At 38.4% G+C, this 16,356-nt stretch overlaps 1 protein-coding gene across 13 annotated transcripts in view; it reads right to left on the bottom strand.

Moving 5' to 3' along the window:
• The window catches only part of LOC132892046 (plakophilin-4-like), a 412,882-nt gene that overhangs the window by 138,152 nt on the left and 258,374 nt on the right, over positions 1-16,356 (bottom strand). For all 13 annotated transcript variants that reach the window (XM_060930383.1, XM_060930384.1, XM_060930376.1 and 10 more), the window contains one exon: positions 6,108-6,307. In XM_060930383.1, the coding sequence (XP_060786366.1) occupies positions 6,108-6,307 (200 nt within the window). The remainder of the gene's footprint in view (positions 1-6,107; positions 6,308-16,356) is intronic.

Genomic DNA, 16,356 nt, shown 5'->3' with positions numbered 1-16,356 from the left:
TTTTAATGAGAGTATTTTCAATAGAAAAGGTTCAAGAGTTAAGCAATGACAGATTTGGAAACTTAGATAAGCGTCCGCACGGACAAGTTTCACAGCACGGACCGCGAGCGTCTGATACGCCGACTTCAGTCAGCTCAAACTAAAGAGGTATATTTGAGCTTGATGGTGCACAGGGCGCCCAAAATCAAGTCTTTCTTATTAGAGTCTGGAGTGGAGCCCAAATTTTATATGGAATGGAGAGACCTAGCTGTGTCAGTACAAATATTTGAACTGTGCAAGTTTGGTGGACAAAGTCCATTTTGATAAGTCGATAACTCAGAAAAAAAAAATACAGACTAAGAAAAAGTGAAGACTACTTCTTTGACTTTATTTTTCAAGGAAAAACGTGGAGAATATTTTTCAGAACCCAGGAGGATCCCTGTATATCTGAGACTACCTTTTTTTTAAGCAAAGTGTCGTCTCACACCAAATATTGACTTTCTTTCATTTATTATGGCTGACTGCTGTTTATAGTAACGTTGAAAATTTTCATTTCATTATTTTTAAGCCATTTTTGGTCTTTACATGTGCCTTAGACTTCTGCACAGTACTGTGCATCAGGACTCTGATACTCTTTGTACAAAATAGCTTCTTCATGACACCGGTACTGTAAAGACTAATTTATTTCTGGAAATGCAAGCATGTTTAAAACCATGTGCAAAATACATGAAAAAAGTTGATGCCTAATCTGTGTCGAGTTAAATAAATAATACTAGGCTATACTTTATATTGTAGACCATTATATAGATACGCTAAATATATTCTATAAGTGTTGTAACTTTATTTAAACCAATTATGTTTGCGTTGATGGTGGTTTAAACCCTACTTAATTAAACCTATACTAGTTACTTGCTATAACATTATAAGCAACCACATTCATTCATTCATTCATTCATTCATTCAGATAGATAGATACTTGTTCCTAATTCCTAGCTACTTGCTGTAGCATTATAACTAGCCTAATTTACATTTAGGTAAAGCCATAGCCTAATGATTAGAGAAGCAGTTTTGGGACCAAAAGGTTGTTGGTTCAATTCCCTAGACCAGCAGGAATGGCTGAAGTGCCCTTGAGCAAGGCACCCAACCCCTAACTGCTCCCCAGGCTGCTCTGAGTGTGTTGTACATTGCTCTGAATAAGATAAGAGTGTCTGCTAAATGCAATAAATATTATAGCTATAATCATCAAGCTTCTGCCTGAACCCCACTGAAAACCTGTGGGGTGAACTGAAGAGGAGGAGAGTGCACAAGAGAGGACTGAGGACCCCAGGGGGGACCCTGTGTATCCCTTTTTTTTTTAAAGCAAAGGGTCGTCTCACACCAAATACTGACTTTCTTTCATTTATTATGGCTTACTGATGACTGTTTATAGTTTTGTTTTTTGTTTTATGTTGAAACATACATATATACACACACACATATATATATATATATATATATATATATATATATATATATATATATATATATATATATATTAGTGCTGTCAAAGTTAACGCGATAATAACGCGTTAACGTGATCTCAATTTAACGCGATTAAAAAAAAATAGTGCCGTTAACGCAAATTCTAATTTGGCCCTGCGAGTCACCCGCATGGATTAAAGCAAAAAAAAAATCATCTGACTGAAAAAAAAAGCTCCATGTCGTTGGCCCCTACCACATCAGCGATGCATCAAATTTTAAACGCCGTGTTGTCCATTATCCCCTCGGCCCCTACTTATAGTACATTTACATAATTTTAACAATGACTAAAGCTAAGGCAGGACTTTACCATTGTCATTACTGGCTATAAATGATGAAACATCAAGTTTTCAGCGCAAAGTGCAAATTTATTTCAACAATTTCAAAAAGTGCAAGTGCAGTTGAACTTGAACCATGCTTTCAAAAGAGTGGAACAGAAAGAACTTGCAAGAAAAGTAAAGTGAAAGTTCACTTTTTCTGCTTCTTCGCAGTGAAGCCAAAGGCATCTAGTTTTTTGCCATTGCTTCCATAGACTTTTTTATATGGCAAACTACACAAAAGCACACACCTGCCATTTTCATCTTTTTGCACCATGAACTAAATGGCTTGCCATTATCGCCCATTTCATTTCGCCAAGCCCATCTCCACTTATTCTTTACCGTTTTGTCGATGTCTGACACATCTGTGCCTTCATTTAAAAGAAGCGCGTCCATGCTAGCAAAACCGAAAGTAATTTGACGCACTCTAGTGATGGAAATCGAAGGGCCTATATCCGGTGGCCTTATACGCAGTACTCGAGTTGGGGGGGGGGGGGGGATGTAGGGGGAGGCTTCCCCCCTTCTGAAATAAAAAATTCAAATCATCCCCCTTATAAAACGGCCATCCCCCCATCACATCCCTTGGGCCATTTTACCGATTAATGTGGAAATTAGCCTACTATTATTTTAACAAATATTACTACCATTTCAACATTAGAGGCTTTGCGCAGTGATGGCCTACATGTAGCCGGATAAAAAAGACGCATATTTATTTATTCGGTTGCACCTCTCATTCACACCTATACAGAGGTTTCAGACACTGAAAAGAGCTACTTTCGCAAACTTGGGGCAGAGTGGAGATTTCTGAAAACTCCATCTTCAGACACTCGTGTAAATTGGGAAAACGAAGCAACAGTGGGCGAGAGGGCGCGCGCGAATATAATGAGTCATAGATGTGAATCTTTCACCGAATGCCAATTGTCCCGGTTCTTCATGAAATCGCACGCGAACGCACAAATTCATCAGGTTAACTTTCAAATAACTGTTCTTGTGCACTTGCGACACCGGCGACACTTTCCTGAATTTTGAGCTTCGGAGTATTCGCTTCTTTATCTATTTAATCAATGAATTTATTTGTCACATACATTAAATTACTAATGTAAACCATTAGTAGCCTATTTAAGCAATAGCTGTTTTCTCCACTGTTTTCCGACCTTTTGTGCTTAGTGAATAAGACACTTCATTACACTCCACTGGCCGACTTCCAATTCCGGACTTTTTTGAAAATGTAAAATATAGGCCTATGAGATGTTTTTTTGGGACTTAATTCGCGTTGCTCCTTCACTATTAATTTTTGAGACTGACGAGGCACTAAATACTGTGGAATTATTTTCTCCTTACTGTGAAGTTTGGCATCTTAAACAAGTGTCGGGAAATCTTGCAGCCCGACTCTGCAGCCTCCAACGTTTAAGAGAACTGCTGAAACCATAATGTTTAAAGATTAAATCGTAGCCTAATCAAACCAAAGAAAAACACAACCTTTCCAGAACGTTGTCTGCCGAAGCCTACAAAAGGCTTAATAGCATAGGTCTTGCTGCGGCTTCAACTTTTTCACCTGATCACCTTTCAATAGGCAAATATCATTATTACTACTACTACAAAAGGCCTAGTATTAGTAGTAGACAAGTAACCTAGTTGCCTAGTAGTAGGACAGCCAAATAGTTTCATCAGTGGTCTACACCGAGCCTCCCCGGGACTAGACAGTAGCGGAGGCTGTATTTATTTATTTATGCCTATCTAGCGCAACAACTTATTCCTTTACATATACTCAAACATAGCACAAGAAAGGGTTCAACAACAGGCAATCACAGCAGCTTGGTGAAGTTCTAAATCACATCGGTGTCAGACCTATGGGCCTACCCCCCCTTTTTTTTCCCTCGGATCTGCATCACTCTCATTATTGACCTTTAGCGCTCCCAGTTGACGGAAATCCGCCGTAGTGACGGAAAACTTTAATCCATGCACCCATAGTTCCTGTTGAGGCTTGTCGCGTGCTGCTTCAATAAGAGTACGTGTGAGTGATGGAGAAAGGCATAGACATATAAACATCCTCGCCGCCATATTGGATGGGGCAAAGTGGAGAATAAAGATGCCTCATTCATGTGCTGCGTTTAACTGTACCAACAGGTTTACCGTCCAAACGAGATCACATGGGATTACCTTTCACAGGCGAGACTGGAAAAATACTTTTCAATACTGTTCCTTCAGTCTTCAGTTTCCCAGCTCATCTCCACCGGGGGGGTGTAGAGTTATAAGCGGTGAGAATTAGATAATACAGTGCCACACTATGATGAACGTTTTTGAACGTATGATGAATGTTTTTATTTTTGTTATCTGTTTTTCTTCTTTTATGGCAAATACTTCTCTTCAAAAGAAACTAATGAGGAGTAAAATAAAACATTTTTTTATTTTCACAGTGATATGCACTTTATTTTTCATCCCTTGGTTTTCTCATCTAATATGGAAGTTATGGGTGTCAGTGGCTGTGACAAGACATGTTATGCTCTGCAATAAAAAAAAAAAACATTGGTACAAAGCAAGCCCATTCACTTTTTTATGCTGATAAGAGAATTATAATGATTTTTCATGTTACAAAAATGTGCGATTAAATTGCGATTAATCGCGAGTTAACTATGACAGTCGCGACATTAATCGCGATTAAATATTTTAATCGCTTGACAGCACTAATATACTGTATATATGGGTCCGTCTCAGAAACTGGTCTCTCATTTGAGACATTATGGTCAAAAAATAAATTTTCTAATTTTAATTTTATTTTTTTTGCATTTACCGAACACTCAGTGTTTCTGTCGTCATGTTTAATAAGAATAAAGATAGTATCTTGCTTTATCTGGCCTCCACTGTGGAACATTTTTGATTACAATTCAAATGCTTTTGTAAAATTGATTTCCATATAAAATAACTCCATCATGAAGAATTAAAGCCCCTCCTTCACAGATGAGTGAAAATATTGAATAAATTTCCTCTTTTTGATTGCTTGGGTTAAAAATGCCAAGTTATGATGACTGAATTGATTATTCACTTAAATATGAATAATATGATACATTTATTTTGGGTATTTGATACGGCGAAATAGGACACAATGGAAAAATCAAGAACACACCGGAAAGATGAGAATAACGGCGCTGGTAAAAGAACAGCGACTGTACCGGCTGAAGGTCGCGTGGGTCTCTGCTGCGGCGCGTGAGCAACGGGACATCACTACCACACCGGACGGAGCGCGAGGCGGGGGCGGGGCAAAATGACTGGCTGTAGATTCTATCAAAAGTTCAATCTAAATTGACCATGGCTGCAAAATATTGGCCAAAAATACGCAAACACTACGAAATATGCAAGTAAGATGAAAAAGAAACATTCGATTGCCTTATATTGCAAGACTAAAACAAAACTGTCAAAACTCACCTTTTCAGCGATAACGTCCGAACAGATCACCCGCGTAACAGAAAGACCGCAAATGGAAGCACGATCAACTTCGAACTGCTGGAGTGGAAAATTCCATTCTACACATGCAAATTGTTAATGTGTGTCCTTCCCCGCACACAAATAACACGCTACGGTAAAAAATAGACCACGACTCATTTTATAGCTCAGAAATTCATACAAGACCAGCTACCATCGTAACATATTCTGTAAGAAACATATTCTATACCTAACTTTCAGCTTTCGTTTTAAAAAACAAAATCGCAGATTTATAGCTAAATGTTTATATGGAGTAGTGATTTTAAGTTCCTACTTTTGATGAGGTCGTGACCTTGACCCTGAGGCTTTCCGTTTAGATCAAAACACACGATCGTATTGGTTTGGGGTCTGCGGAAAATGGAGTTACGACGGTGATCAAATATTTTGCATGATGTTTTATTACGGTTATGATTATTCTGTGAGCGCACCGATCCTTAGGTGTATAAAGTTACAACTTAAAATACAATTAGTGATAACTGTAGACTTTTCAGTGGACTACAACCTTTTTAAGGGAATGCGATGTAGTCGACCATTTATCATGTCCCAGATCAAGCCGCCATTTTTCCACAAATTTGCAGAATTTTTGCCAAATTCTGAAGAGTATTCACATCAAAGATTTAGTTTTATCTGTATTATTTCTTTCAGCATTTTATTTCAAATTAAAACCAACATCACCATTCAAAACCGTACAGTTTACTGACTGAGTATATTTAGTGGCAGACCCCTACAGTACCCAGTTTCTGAGACAGACCCAGATATATATATATATATATGGGTATGTGTGGTTTTTTTTTTTTGGCAAACATCTCCCACCTGGCTGGAAGCCTGGCCCTCTGCCCTGGAGTTCCTCATGAGTGTGCCACTGGCAGCAGGACCGCTGCTTGGGTATGCGTGCTGCAGCCGCACCTCCGACCTTCCCATGTTCTGGCTGCTGTAGTAGCTGCCTGCATCCTGGTAGCCGCTGTCAGAATACGAGTTCATCTGAGTGGAACTGCGCGAGTTCCCAACGGACCCTGAGAACCAGAACGAAAAACACATTTTTATGGTTACATCATGCACACGTTCGTTGTCTGCAGAACCTTATAGATAGCTTTTTTATTTTATTTGAACAGCACCCATCCCGAGTCGCGAGTTACTTGAAATTTGCTTTCGGCTATAATTTAGTTTTGGTGTCGGAAGGTTCATCCTCTGAGCAGTGATGAAAGGAATTCGGGAAAATTGAACCAACAGCAGACGAGGCTTGAGCCTCTGTAGCATGTGTGACATTATCATGGACAAGAACAGACAAGAATGAATTCTCATACTTGGAAAAAGAACGCTGTCAATAACGCAAATGAAAAACTACAACACTTAGCCTCCTAAGGCCCAAGCTGTTTTTTTACATGCATTTTTTATTTCTCTTTGCTATTTGGGCTTATTAGAACCTGATTAGAATAAAAACTAAGCATCATCTTTTGATAAGATGTACTTTTAGAGAAAAAGTATGTCCACATATGTGGATTCTTGTTCCGAATTTCCATAAAGTGCTGTCCACGCATGTGACCACTAAGCCCTAGGAGGTTAGACTAGGGCTTTTATGAGACGTGAAAAGTAACATCTATCTCTGAGAAGATGAATTATACAGACAGATCCTCAATTAAACACGTTCGTCTGAATAATTAACACCAATATATGCACTTCACAAAGTTTTATAGCTTCATTAGAAAATAATTTTGAGTTTACAACCAGATAGCACGTGTGGACACAGCGGTGTAACGGCATTTACACACCGAATCTGACATGAAATCGCAACGTGAAGAACGTGTGTGTGAAATTCCCACACAAAGTTTGCACGCCGAGTCTGATAGTCGCACCGCAACCGTCAGTAGAGTCCTGAGTGAATGAGGGAATCGTCTAGCAGTGATAAAGACAAATTTGTCCTGGGTGTGACTTTAAACTGCAGCCGGTGGTGAGTCTCAGGTCCAGGAGGACTTGAGTATTGGCGAAAGTGGAGTTATGCCTTAAAGTGCCATTCCACCATTGGATGTATTCTTTGGCATAAAATACAATATATTTGATGACAACATGACTAGACAGAGAAATCTTTTAGCTTCAAAATGATATATCAAACATAATTTTTTGACAACGACAAGTATATTAATTTTGCGACCAAAGTCACCTACCCTTTTAATTTCCGCGCGGTAGTGAAACGTGATGTCATCAGCAGGTTCCCCTTCTTGTGTACCACGTGTCGGTCTATTTTTAGACCAGGAAACCCCCAAAGTGAGAGAGTCATTTCTCCTCGTATATGGGGGCCAAAAAAATTGCGAAAAATTTTGAGTTAATCTTTCAGTTAGCTAGATTTATTGGTATTAGCTAGATTTATTGGTATTATTTTTATCGCGTTCTATCCGCCATTGCTGATAATATGTGCCATGTCACACATCACGTGGTACACAAGAAGGGGAACCTGCCGATGACATCACGCGCGGAAATTAAAAGGGTAGGTGACTTTGGTCGCAAAATTAATATACTTGTCGTTGTCAAAAATTATGTTTGATATATCATTTTGAAGCTAAAAGATTTCTCTATCTAGTGATACCATTTATATATGTTGTCAAAATATATTGTATTTTATGCCAAAGAATACATCCAATGGTGGAATGGCACTTTAATCCCCATTGCTCCCAGGTCTGCTCTGACCCAGAGTGGTAGCACCTGCCTGGGTTCCAGCTATGGGTTAAATAGTACATGACCAATAAGGCGCTGGCAGCAGGGCGCTTTTCGGTGCAATGTGGCAGATGAACCCAACAAGGTCAATGGCACACCACCAGATGGTATGTGGTAGAGCCACTCAAATGGCCAACGGATGGCATCATTCGGCAAGTCAGTTGTCACTGCGGGGCAACTTCCATACCAGTCAGGTCTGGAGGTCCAGAGAGACAACATGATGGGGGCATGACATCGTTTGTCTTACCTTACTGTGCAAGGCGCTTCATTAGGAGAGGAGAATAGTATACAAGAGCTTGCAAAGCCCGGCATTCCATGGCGGCTTGGCCAGGCCATTCGTATCGCCGCTACGGGCGGCTCTGTTGCGGGTCTTGCGGCCCATCATAATGAAGTGGTCATCATCGCTAGCGATGGACAGCCAACAACGAACGATAAAGACGATAATAATAGACATGCTCTCGAGAAACAGAAAGTCTTGAGTACAAATGACAAAAGGAAGCGTTTCATAAATCGATGGAATGTCGAATGACAAGAAAGAAAGCGATGTTCATCGTGTTGTGTGTTCAGAGGTAAAACTAGAAGGGCACTCGGAAGAATGCGCACCTCCGCCAAACCACATATTCAGATCTGCATCAAAATCTAATCAATTGTTCCTGAGCCCACGGCCCACCTTTTCTCAAAGTTTTATCAAAATCCGTTCCATATTTTTTTTGGAGTTACATTGGGAAAAGACAAACAAACCGAGTTGAAAACAAAGTTGGTGGAGGTAATAATATGGAGCTTTATTCCTTCCTTTAATCAAGAGTGTGGGCTTTCAATCTGAGAGCAGTACTTATTCATTTCACATTCAGATTTTGCAATTCCCCCCCCTTCTCAAATAGTTTCTACTTGCACTCAGGCTCCGTGAACCTTCTGCTCACAGATGCAATATCTGAACGTGAAATGAATAAACACCGCTCTCTGATTAAAAGAAGGAAGGAATAAACCTCCATAATAATATTGTCACTCAATTCTCAGACATGAGTGACACCAGCGCATAGCAGAGACTCGCTGCTGCACTCAGGGCTGTTTTGCCGACCGTCTCCTACATCGCCACGTGACGTCTGTTCCGCACAACCTGATTGGTTGATACGTTTATTTGTGATGCAAAAGCTCAGAAAATTTTTTTTTTTTTTTTTTTTTAAATCGACCTCAGTGCGAAAAAAAAGTTGCTTTTTCGCTGCTTAATATTCATGTTCTCAAGTCAAGTAACTTTAATTATGTGACACGTTTTTAAAACAACCTACAGCTGACCAAAGTGCTTTACAGACTTAACAGATAAAAATACAGAAAGTCATCAATAAGTAAAAAGGAGGCATAAAAGTAAATAGTCCAGAAATGAATAACAACAATACAACACCAGGCAGATTTCACACTTTCACACTTTGTGTGAAAGTAGTCATGAAAAAAAACATTTCGAGCTGCGAATTAATTGCATGAAAAAATGCCGCCAGTGTGTAAAGGCCTTTAAGAGAAGGATACGATATTTAATACCACTGAATCTGTTATGATACATAATTTTTTTCGTGGTGCGGTTTCCATCAAATCCTGTGCTCTGATTGGCTGGCGAGTGGGTCCGTATGCTACGATACGGACCCCAGTTACGGACCTCTGGCGACTCGCTTGTTCACAACAACAAACATAGTAGCATTTTTTGTCATTATCTTTTTTAATAAGATTTATTTATAAGACTATCAAAAATCTTGTAAATTTTTGCCAGCATTTCTGCATTAATTTTACAGCATGGATCGCGATAACGACAGTCTTCACAGCGAAAGTGAGTTTTACTACCCTGAAGAAGAAGAAATAAAAGAAAACATTTCAGGAGAAAGCTTAAAACCTCTAACTGCTGCTAACGCCGAGCAAAAACATGGCTGAATCCTGAATGACTCCTATTTGTATAAATAGGGGACTACATAGGCGGCAAAATGTAGTTTTTTTCCTGCCATGGAAGTGCACTTGTATACCGAGGAGGAAGCCATTTGCATTACAGCCGTGAATGAGGATTCAAAATGGCAGCTCGGCTCGGTTTTCCCTTTCGTGCGCTCTCGTTTTCTGTTAGAATTTGGTAAAGAAAAAAATAAATATATTATTTACCAGCTTAAGATCGGTCCGTATGGTGAAATACCGTGACCTCGGCCTTGAATACTGACCCAGAGGGCCTCGCTCAGTACTTTCAAGACCTCGGTCACGGTATTTCACCATACGGACCTCCCAGCTGGTAAATAACACATTATTTATATATATCTTTGATGCTTAAAGGAGAACTGAAATCATTTGCTTTATTTCTTAATTCTTTAATTCTTAATGTTATTCAATTATGTTTTCGGTTTTAGTAACCTTATATCGTGACTCGTATTGGCAACTAATTGCAATTAAATATTATACTTATCGGCCTATTCGGTTTTTCGCTTATCCGCACGATCTTCACAAGACTTGTGCGAGGCTTTGAAATGTAAAGTGTCAGAGCCGCCATTTTGAAAACTGTTTTCCAAACGAAATATTACACAAAAACGAGTTTAAATGACGATTACTGCCTACTTTTTTCAAACTTTCCTGATTGCTATCAAAGCAAACAAAACTTCCGGCTTGATTACATCAGCATTCGAAAGAGGGCATGCGCGTCTTTTGACAACGTTGGCAGATATTGGTGACTTTGATTTCCGCTGTACGTTTTACTTCCGTCCTACGATGTCTCGCACAGGTCTCAACGAATCTCGTTTACAGCTGTTGCTTTGACATACGGACTGATATATTACAGAGCATATTTCAAACACTCATAACTTGCTCTAGCAGTGACAAAATAGCGATCAAAAATGCATTCCGATATTTAATAAAATGAGAGAAATAGAATTTTGATGATAAAAAATTTGCCTTCAGTTCTCCTTTAAGAGAAGGATACGATATTTGATACCACTGAATCTGTTATGATACAATATGGTTTTGATGCTGAAGGCTACAGTTTGAGACAACTGGTGTATTTGATGTATCAATAATACGACTTATTTTTTTTTAAATTCCTTACTCACACAAATAACCTGGAAGATATGCATAACAAGATAAAACATTATATTAAAGCCTGGCTTTAGGAAAGGTCTATGAAGTCGCTGAGAGAATCTATTAGTCGGGTCATTTTATAGACATTATACTCTATGGGCCACTGTCGATCCTGGGGGCGGAGCTTCATTGTCATTGGTAGAAAACATTCAAATGTTGATCCCACTTCTTAGAGACCTACTCAGGGGGGATGAGGGTGGGAAGACAAATCTTCCCTAATGCACCTTTAAGACAATGATTAGATATTTGAACCTGCTACAGTCCAATTAACAATTATTCCACGAAATCGAGTCGCACACGAGTGGATAACACGAATCAGCTATAAGCCATGTACGACGAGACTGAGATAAGATAAGACAAGACTTTATCATCATTGTAGTTATACTGGTACAACGAAACTTAGTTTGGTAGCACTCTGATAAAACAGCAGCAGTAAAAAAAAAAAAAAAAAAAGAATATAAATAAAATACAAGATAAAGTAAATGGGGGGAATTGTAGTGTCATGGAATAACTTTTATTCTATCCACATTCACTGGATGTTGAGAAACGGAGCATTTTTATTTTTTGCAAATTTGATAAATAAAAACTAAATACAAAACGTCCAACAAAATAATTTCTGCTCAGGCGGACATCTTAAAAACCCATCGATGGCTGCATGAATTGACTTTAGTGTTGGTTTTTTTTGTAGAAAGTGCTGTCTTGCTGTGGTTTAGAACAGCTTTAGACATTTATTTCATTCTTTCTTGGACATTTCAGTTCTGTAATTTTCAAACTTCTTTGAGCTTTTGAACCGGTCTAAAAAAAATTCAACAAATTTTAATGCTTAAAGATGAAGAATGCTAACAAACCGGCAAAATGACAGGAGCAATTTGTGAAAAATGTGATAACAGTGGTGTAGTCTACATGATACGCAGGTATACGCCGTATGCCCACTGGAAAAGCTCAGCGATTTCCGTATACTCACTGAAGAGCTCAGTGATTTGCGTATGCGCATACGCCTACTGAAAAATATATTCGTTATTTGAACTGGCCAAACCAACGTCAACATTGTCAGATGAATGTTCCACAGTTCCATTTCTAGATGCCTGTGTCCACCAAACGCGCTTTAGCGCTACAAGCGCCTATTCGATTCAAATCCTATGGGCTTCATTAAGAAGACGCTGACAGAGCCCGACTCAGCACTCAAGGCGTTGCGAGTTGATCCAAGAGCAGAGAATTGACCCTTCCGGGAGCTCCGCCCCCCCATAGCAACTGTTGCTATGTCAGTCAAGCCAGCCGTCTGCACTTGTGTATGTAGCCAGTCAAATGAGGTCAGAATAGAGGGGAAAGCATACAGGTCGTACGAAGCAACACAACCAAGGAGGCAATGCAGACCTCAAATGCCAGAATATTAAAACACCTGGAAAGTCCTGTAGACCTTTTTTGCAGGGCTTGTGGACTAACACACTGAAGGGCACTGCGTATTTGTTAATTAAATTAATTTTTTCTTCTTTGAAGCAAACATTTGTTTTAGCACATCTAGGATGTTTTCTTGTTCATTTAAGCTGATGTGCTGAATAGATAAGAAATACGAAATGCATTTAACATGTTAAAAATATATTATTGTGTGATGTGTTTAATTTACATGTCAATATGTCAAATTTTCTTGATACATGAAAAATAAAAATAAAAAAAACAATGATGGAAAAGCCCACTTAGCTTAAGTTGAATGGTGAATCAAAATTTTATAAATTTTGTACATTTAAACCACATTTGTTTTGCATACAGTAGATCTGGGGGGGGGCGTTGCATGGCTAGCATTGAGTATACCCACTGCAAAAAAGTAGACTAAACCACTGGATGATAATAATAATTCTTGAATAATAATAATAATAATAATAATAATAATAAAAAAAAGATACATTCTTACCATCAAATACTTTCATTCCATATCTTGTCCCCCCCCCCCTTTTTTTGTATTTTTGGGGTTTTGTTTTTGAGTCAAGTTTTTATTTCGTCCTCGATTAGTTCAGCAACACGTGCCGCCATTTTGTTTTTCTCTACTCGCGGTGTACGAGCGGATATCCTAGTCATACAGCAGCCAATCAGAGCGTGATTGCTCATATCCAGTGAATGTGGATAGAATAATACAATTCAGAATCTTAAGGCCACAATTCAACATTTGATGATCCCACTGAGTCGGCTACGATCCTGCGACAATTTGTGTCCTCTGATCGATACGTGACTAAGTTTATCAAGAATCTGAGTTAGACCTACTGTTCAATCGATTTTAATTTTTACACACCAGTTTTTGTCCTTTTTCGATCATAATCAATATAAAATCAATGTATGATTTGATGTACAGTGGATGTAAAAAGTCTACACACCCCGTTAAAATGATCGGTTTTTCTGATGTAAAAAAAAAAACAAGGCCATGATAAATAATTTCAAAACTTTCCCACCTTTAATGTGACCTATAACCTGTACAATTCAACTGAAAAACAAACATCTGTTCGGGGGAAAAACATAAAAAATGTACAATAAGCTGGTTGCATAAGTGTGCACACCCTTAAACTAATACTTTGTTGAAGCAGCTTTTGATTTAATTACAGCATTCAGTCTTTTTGGGTTCACACCTGCCATCAATTAAAATGACTCTGATTAACCCCAAATAAATTCAGACATTTACTCAGTTGCCTCCTCCAGCAAAAGCCAGCGTTCACAGAGAGCTTACAAAGCGTCAAAGGGATCTCATTGCTGAAAGGTATCAGTCAGGAGAAGGGGACAAAAACATTTCCACGGCATTAGATATACCATGGAGCACAGTGAAGACCGTCATCAAGAAGTGGAGAAAATATGGGACGACAGTGACATTACCGAGAACTGGACGTCCTTCCAAAATTGATGAAAAGACGAGACGAAAACTGGTCAGGGAGGCTGCCGAGAGGCCTACAGCAACACTGAAGGAGCTGCAGGAATTTCTGGCAAGTACTGGTTGTGTACTACATGTGACAACAATCTCCTGTATTCTCCATATGTCTGGACTATGAGGTAGGGTCAAAGAAAAACATCCAGGCCCGGGTACATTTTGAAAAAAAAAAAAAATCAACTCTCCCAAAAGCATGTGGGAAAATGTCTTATGGTCTGATGAAACCAAGGTTGAACTTTTTGGCCACAATTCCAAAAGGTATGTTTGGCGCAAAAACAACACTGCGCATCACCAAAAGAACCCCATACCCACGGTGAAGCATGGTGGTGGCAGCGTCATGTTTTGGGGTTGTTTTTCTTCAGCTGGAACAGGGGCTTTAGTCAAGGTGGAGGGAATTATGAACAGTTCTAAATACCAGTCAATTTTGGCCCAAAACCTTCAGGTGTCTGCTAGAAAGCTGAAGATGAAGAGGAATTTCATCTTTCAGCATGACAATGACCCCAAAAAGGTTTTGGAACGGCCCAGCCAGAGCCCAGACCTAAATCCAATTGAAAATCTGTGGGGTGACCTGAAGAGGGCTGTGCACAAGACACACCCTCGCGATCTGACAGATTTGGAGCGCTTTTGCAAGGAAGAGTGGGCAAATATTGCCAAGTCTAGATGTGGCAGGCTGATAGAGTCCGACCCAAAAAGACTGAATGGGTGATTCTCATGAAGACCTTCACATTAACATAAAAAAGTTTTTCACCTCATTTCAGTATTTTTTCAAGTTGAGAGCCTAAAATAGAGTGTGAACTTTACTATGTTGATCTTTTTTTAATGGAAAAATATTTTAATGGAATTTTATTCTTATTTGAGGCTTACATGATCCAGAATAATTCTCATCACCGTTACAGTAAATGATGAGGCTAGATCATGAGTTAAAAACATTTTTTGACAATTTATTTCATATTTCCACAAAATATCCCATTAAATGAACAGCATAGTCCATGACAATTACTTTATTTTTTTTGACATTTATTTATTGCCCTCACAGTGCATGGTAATGACAATATTGAGTAACGGTAATGAGATACTCTTGGCTAATTTCACAAATAACCTGAAATGCTAGCAACCTATAACTTTGCCACATGTTAAAGCCTTATATTGTGATAATAATCATAAAATAATATATATTTTTTATTTTTAAAAGTAATGAGTATTAAACCATAACGGTAATGATAATAGACAGTGTAACTGAGGACAGATTTAGCAACATTAACATAAATATCACAAAGTAAGAGAAGAGTGAGCAACTGACCTTGTCTCCATTTTGAATCTTGTATCTGAAGTGATGCATCATGGGATAGCTGATCAATTTAAAGGCACGGTGTACTTTTTATAGGGGGGGTGAAATCATGAAACGGTAATGAGAAACATTTGGTGCGGACACAGTTATTTTGTTTAAAATCAAGTACCTTTTTTTGTTCAACACAAAATATTAATATTATGCATAAATATAGATGTTTTAAAATAACTTTACACTGTATTTTTTTTAATATAATTAGGAATTTTTATATGATTTAAAGTAAACATTAAAAAAAGGGATGCGGACACATAATGGTAATGAGAATTTCCATAGATTTTTTGTTTAATTGATATAAAAATTAGTTTATATGATGATGAAAACCATTTGTCCATACAGTGCTCCCCATTTTCTTTACACAAAATATCAGAGTTTATGTGAATCAAGTATTGATTTTGGAAAATGCGTCCTGGACATGTTCACTGCAGCTTCATGAGAATCACCCGAATGCTGTAATTAAATCAAAAGGTGCTTCAAAAAAGTATCAGTTTAAGGGTGTGCACACTTATGCAACCAGTTTACTGTACGTTTTTAATTTATGTTTTTCCCCCGAACAGATGTTTGTTTTTCAATTGAATTGTACAGGTTATACAGTAGGTCACATTAAAGGTGGGAAAAGTTTTGAAATTATTTATCGTGGTGTCATTTTTTTTACACCAGAAAACCCGATCATTTTAACGGCGTGTGTAGACTCTTTATATCCACTGTATATAAAATTACTTGGTTAATTTTAGTCATTGCCTTTTAAACTGTTGATTTATCGATTGTCTTTTCATTACACCTGTTGTAAAAACAGTGTGTAAAAACTCCATGGTTCAGTTTCTGATTTTTAGTGAGCTTAAATCTGTAAGTTCATATCTCAGAACCGTCAGTCAGTCACTGCTGGGCTCCTAAATGTTGACTGACTGTATTGCATCCTCACTCACTTTAACTAAAACTGGAGTAATATAACTAAGTGTGCAGGAGGGAAAAACTAAAAACTGATTTTAAGCAACAACGTCTTT

This window comes from Neoarius graeffei, chromosome 9 (genome assembly GCF_027579695.1).
Source record: "Neoarius graeffei isolate fNeoGra1 chromosome 9, fNeoGra1.pri, whole genome shotgun sequence".
Lineage (NCBI taxonomy): Eukaryota > Metazoa > Chordata > Actinopteri > Siluriformes > Ariidae > Neoarius > Neoarius graeffei.
This window is presented reverse-complemented; position numbering and strand designations above follow the sequence as displayed.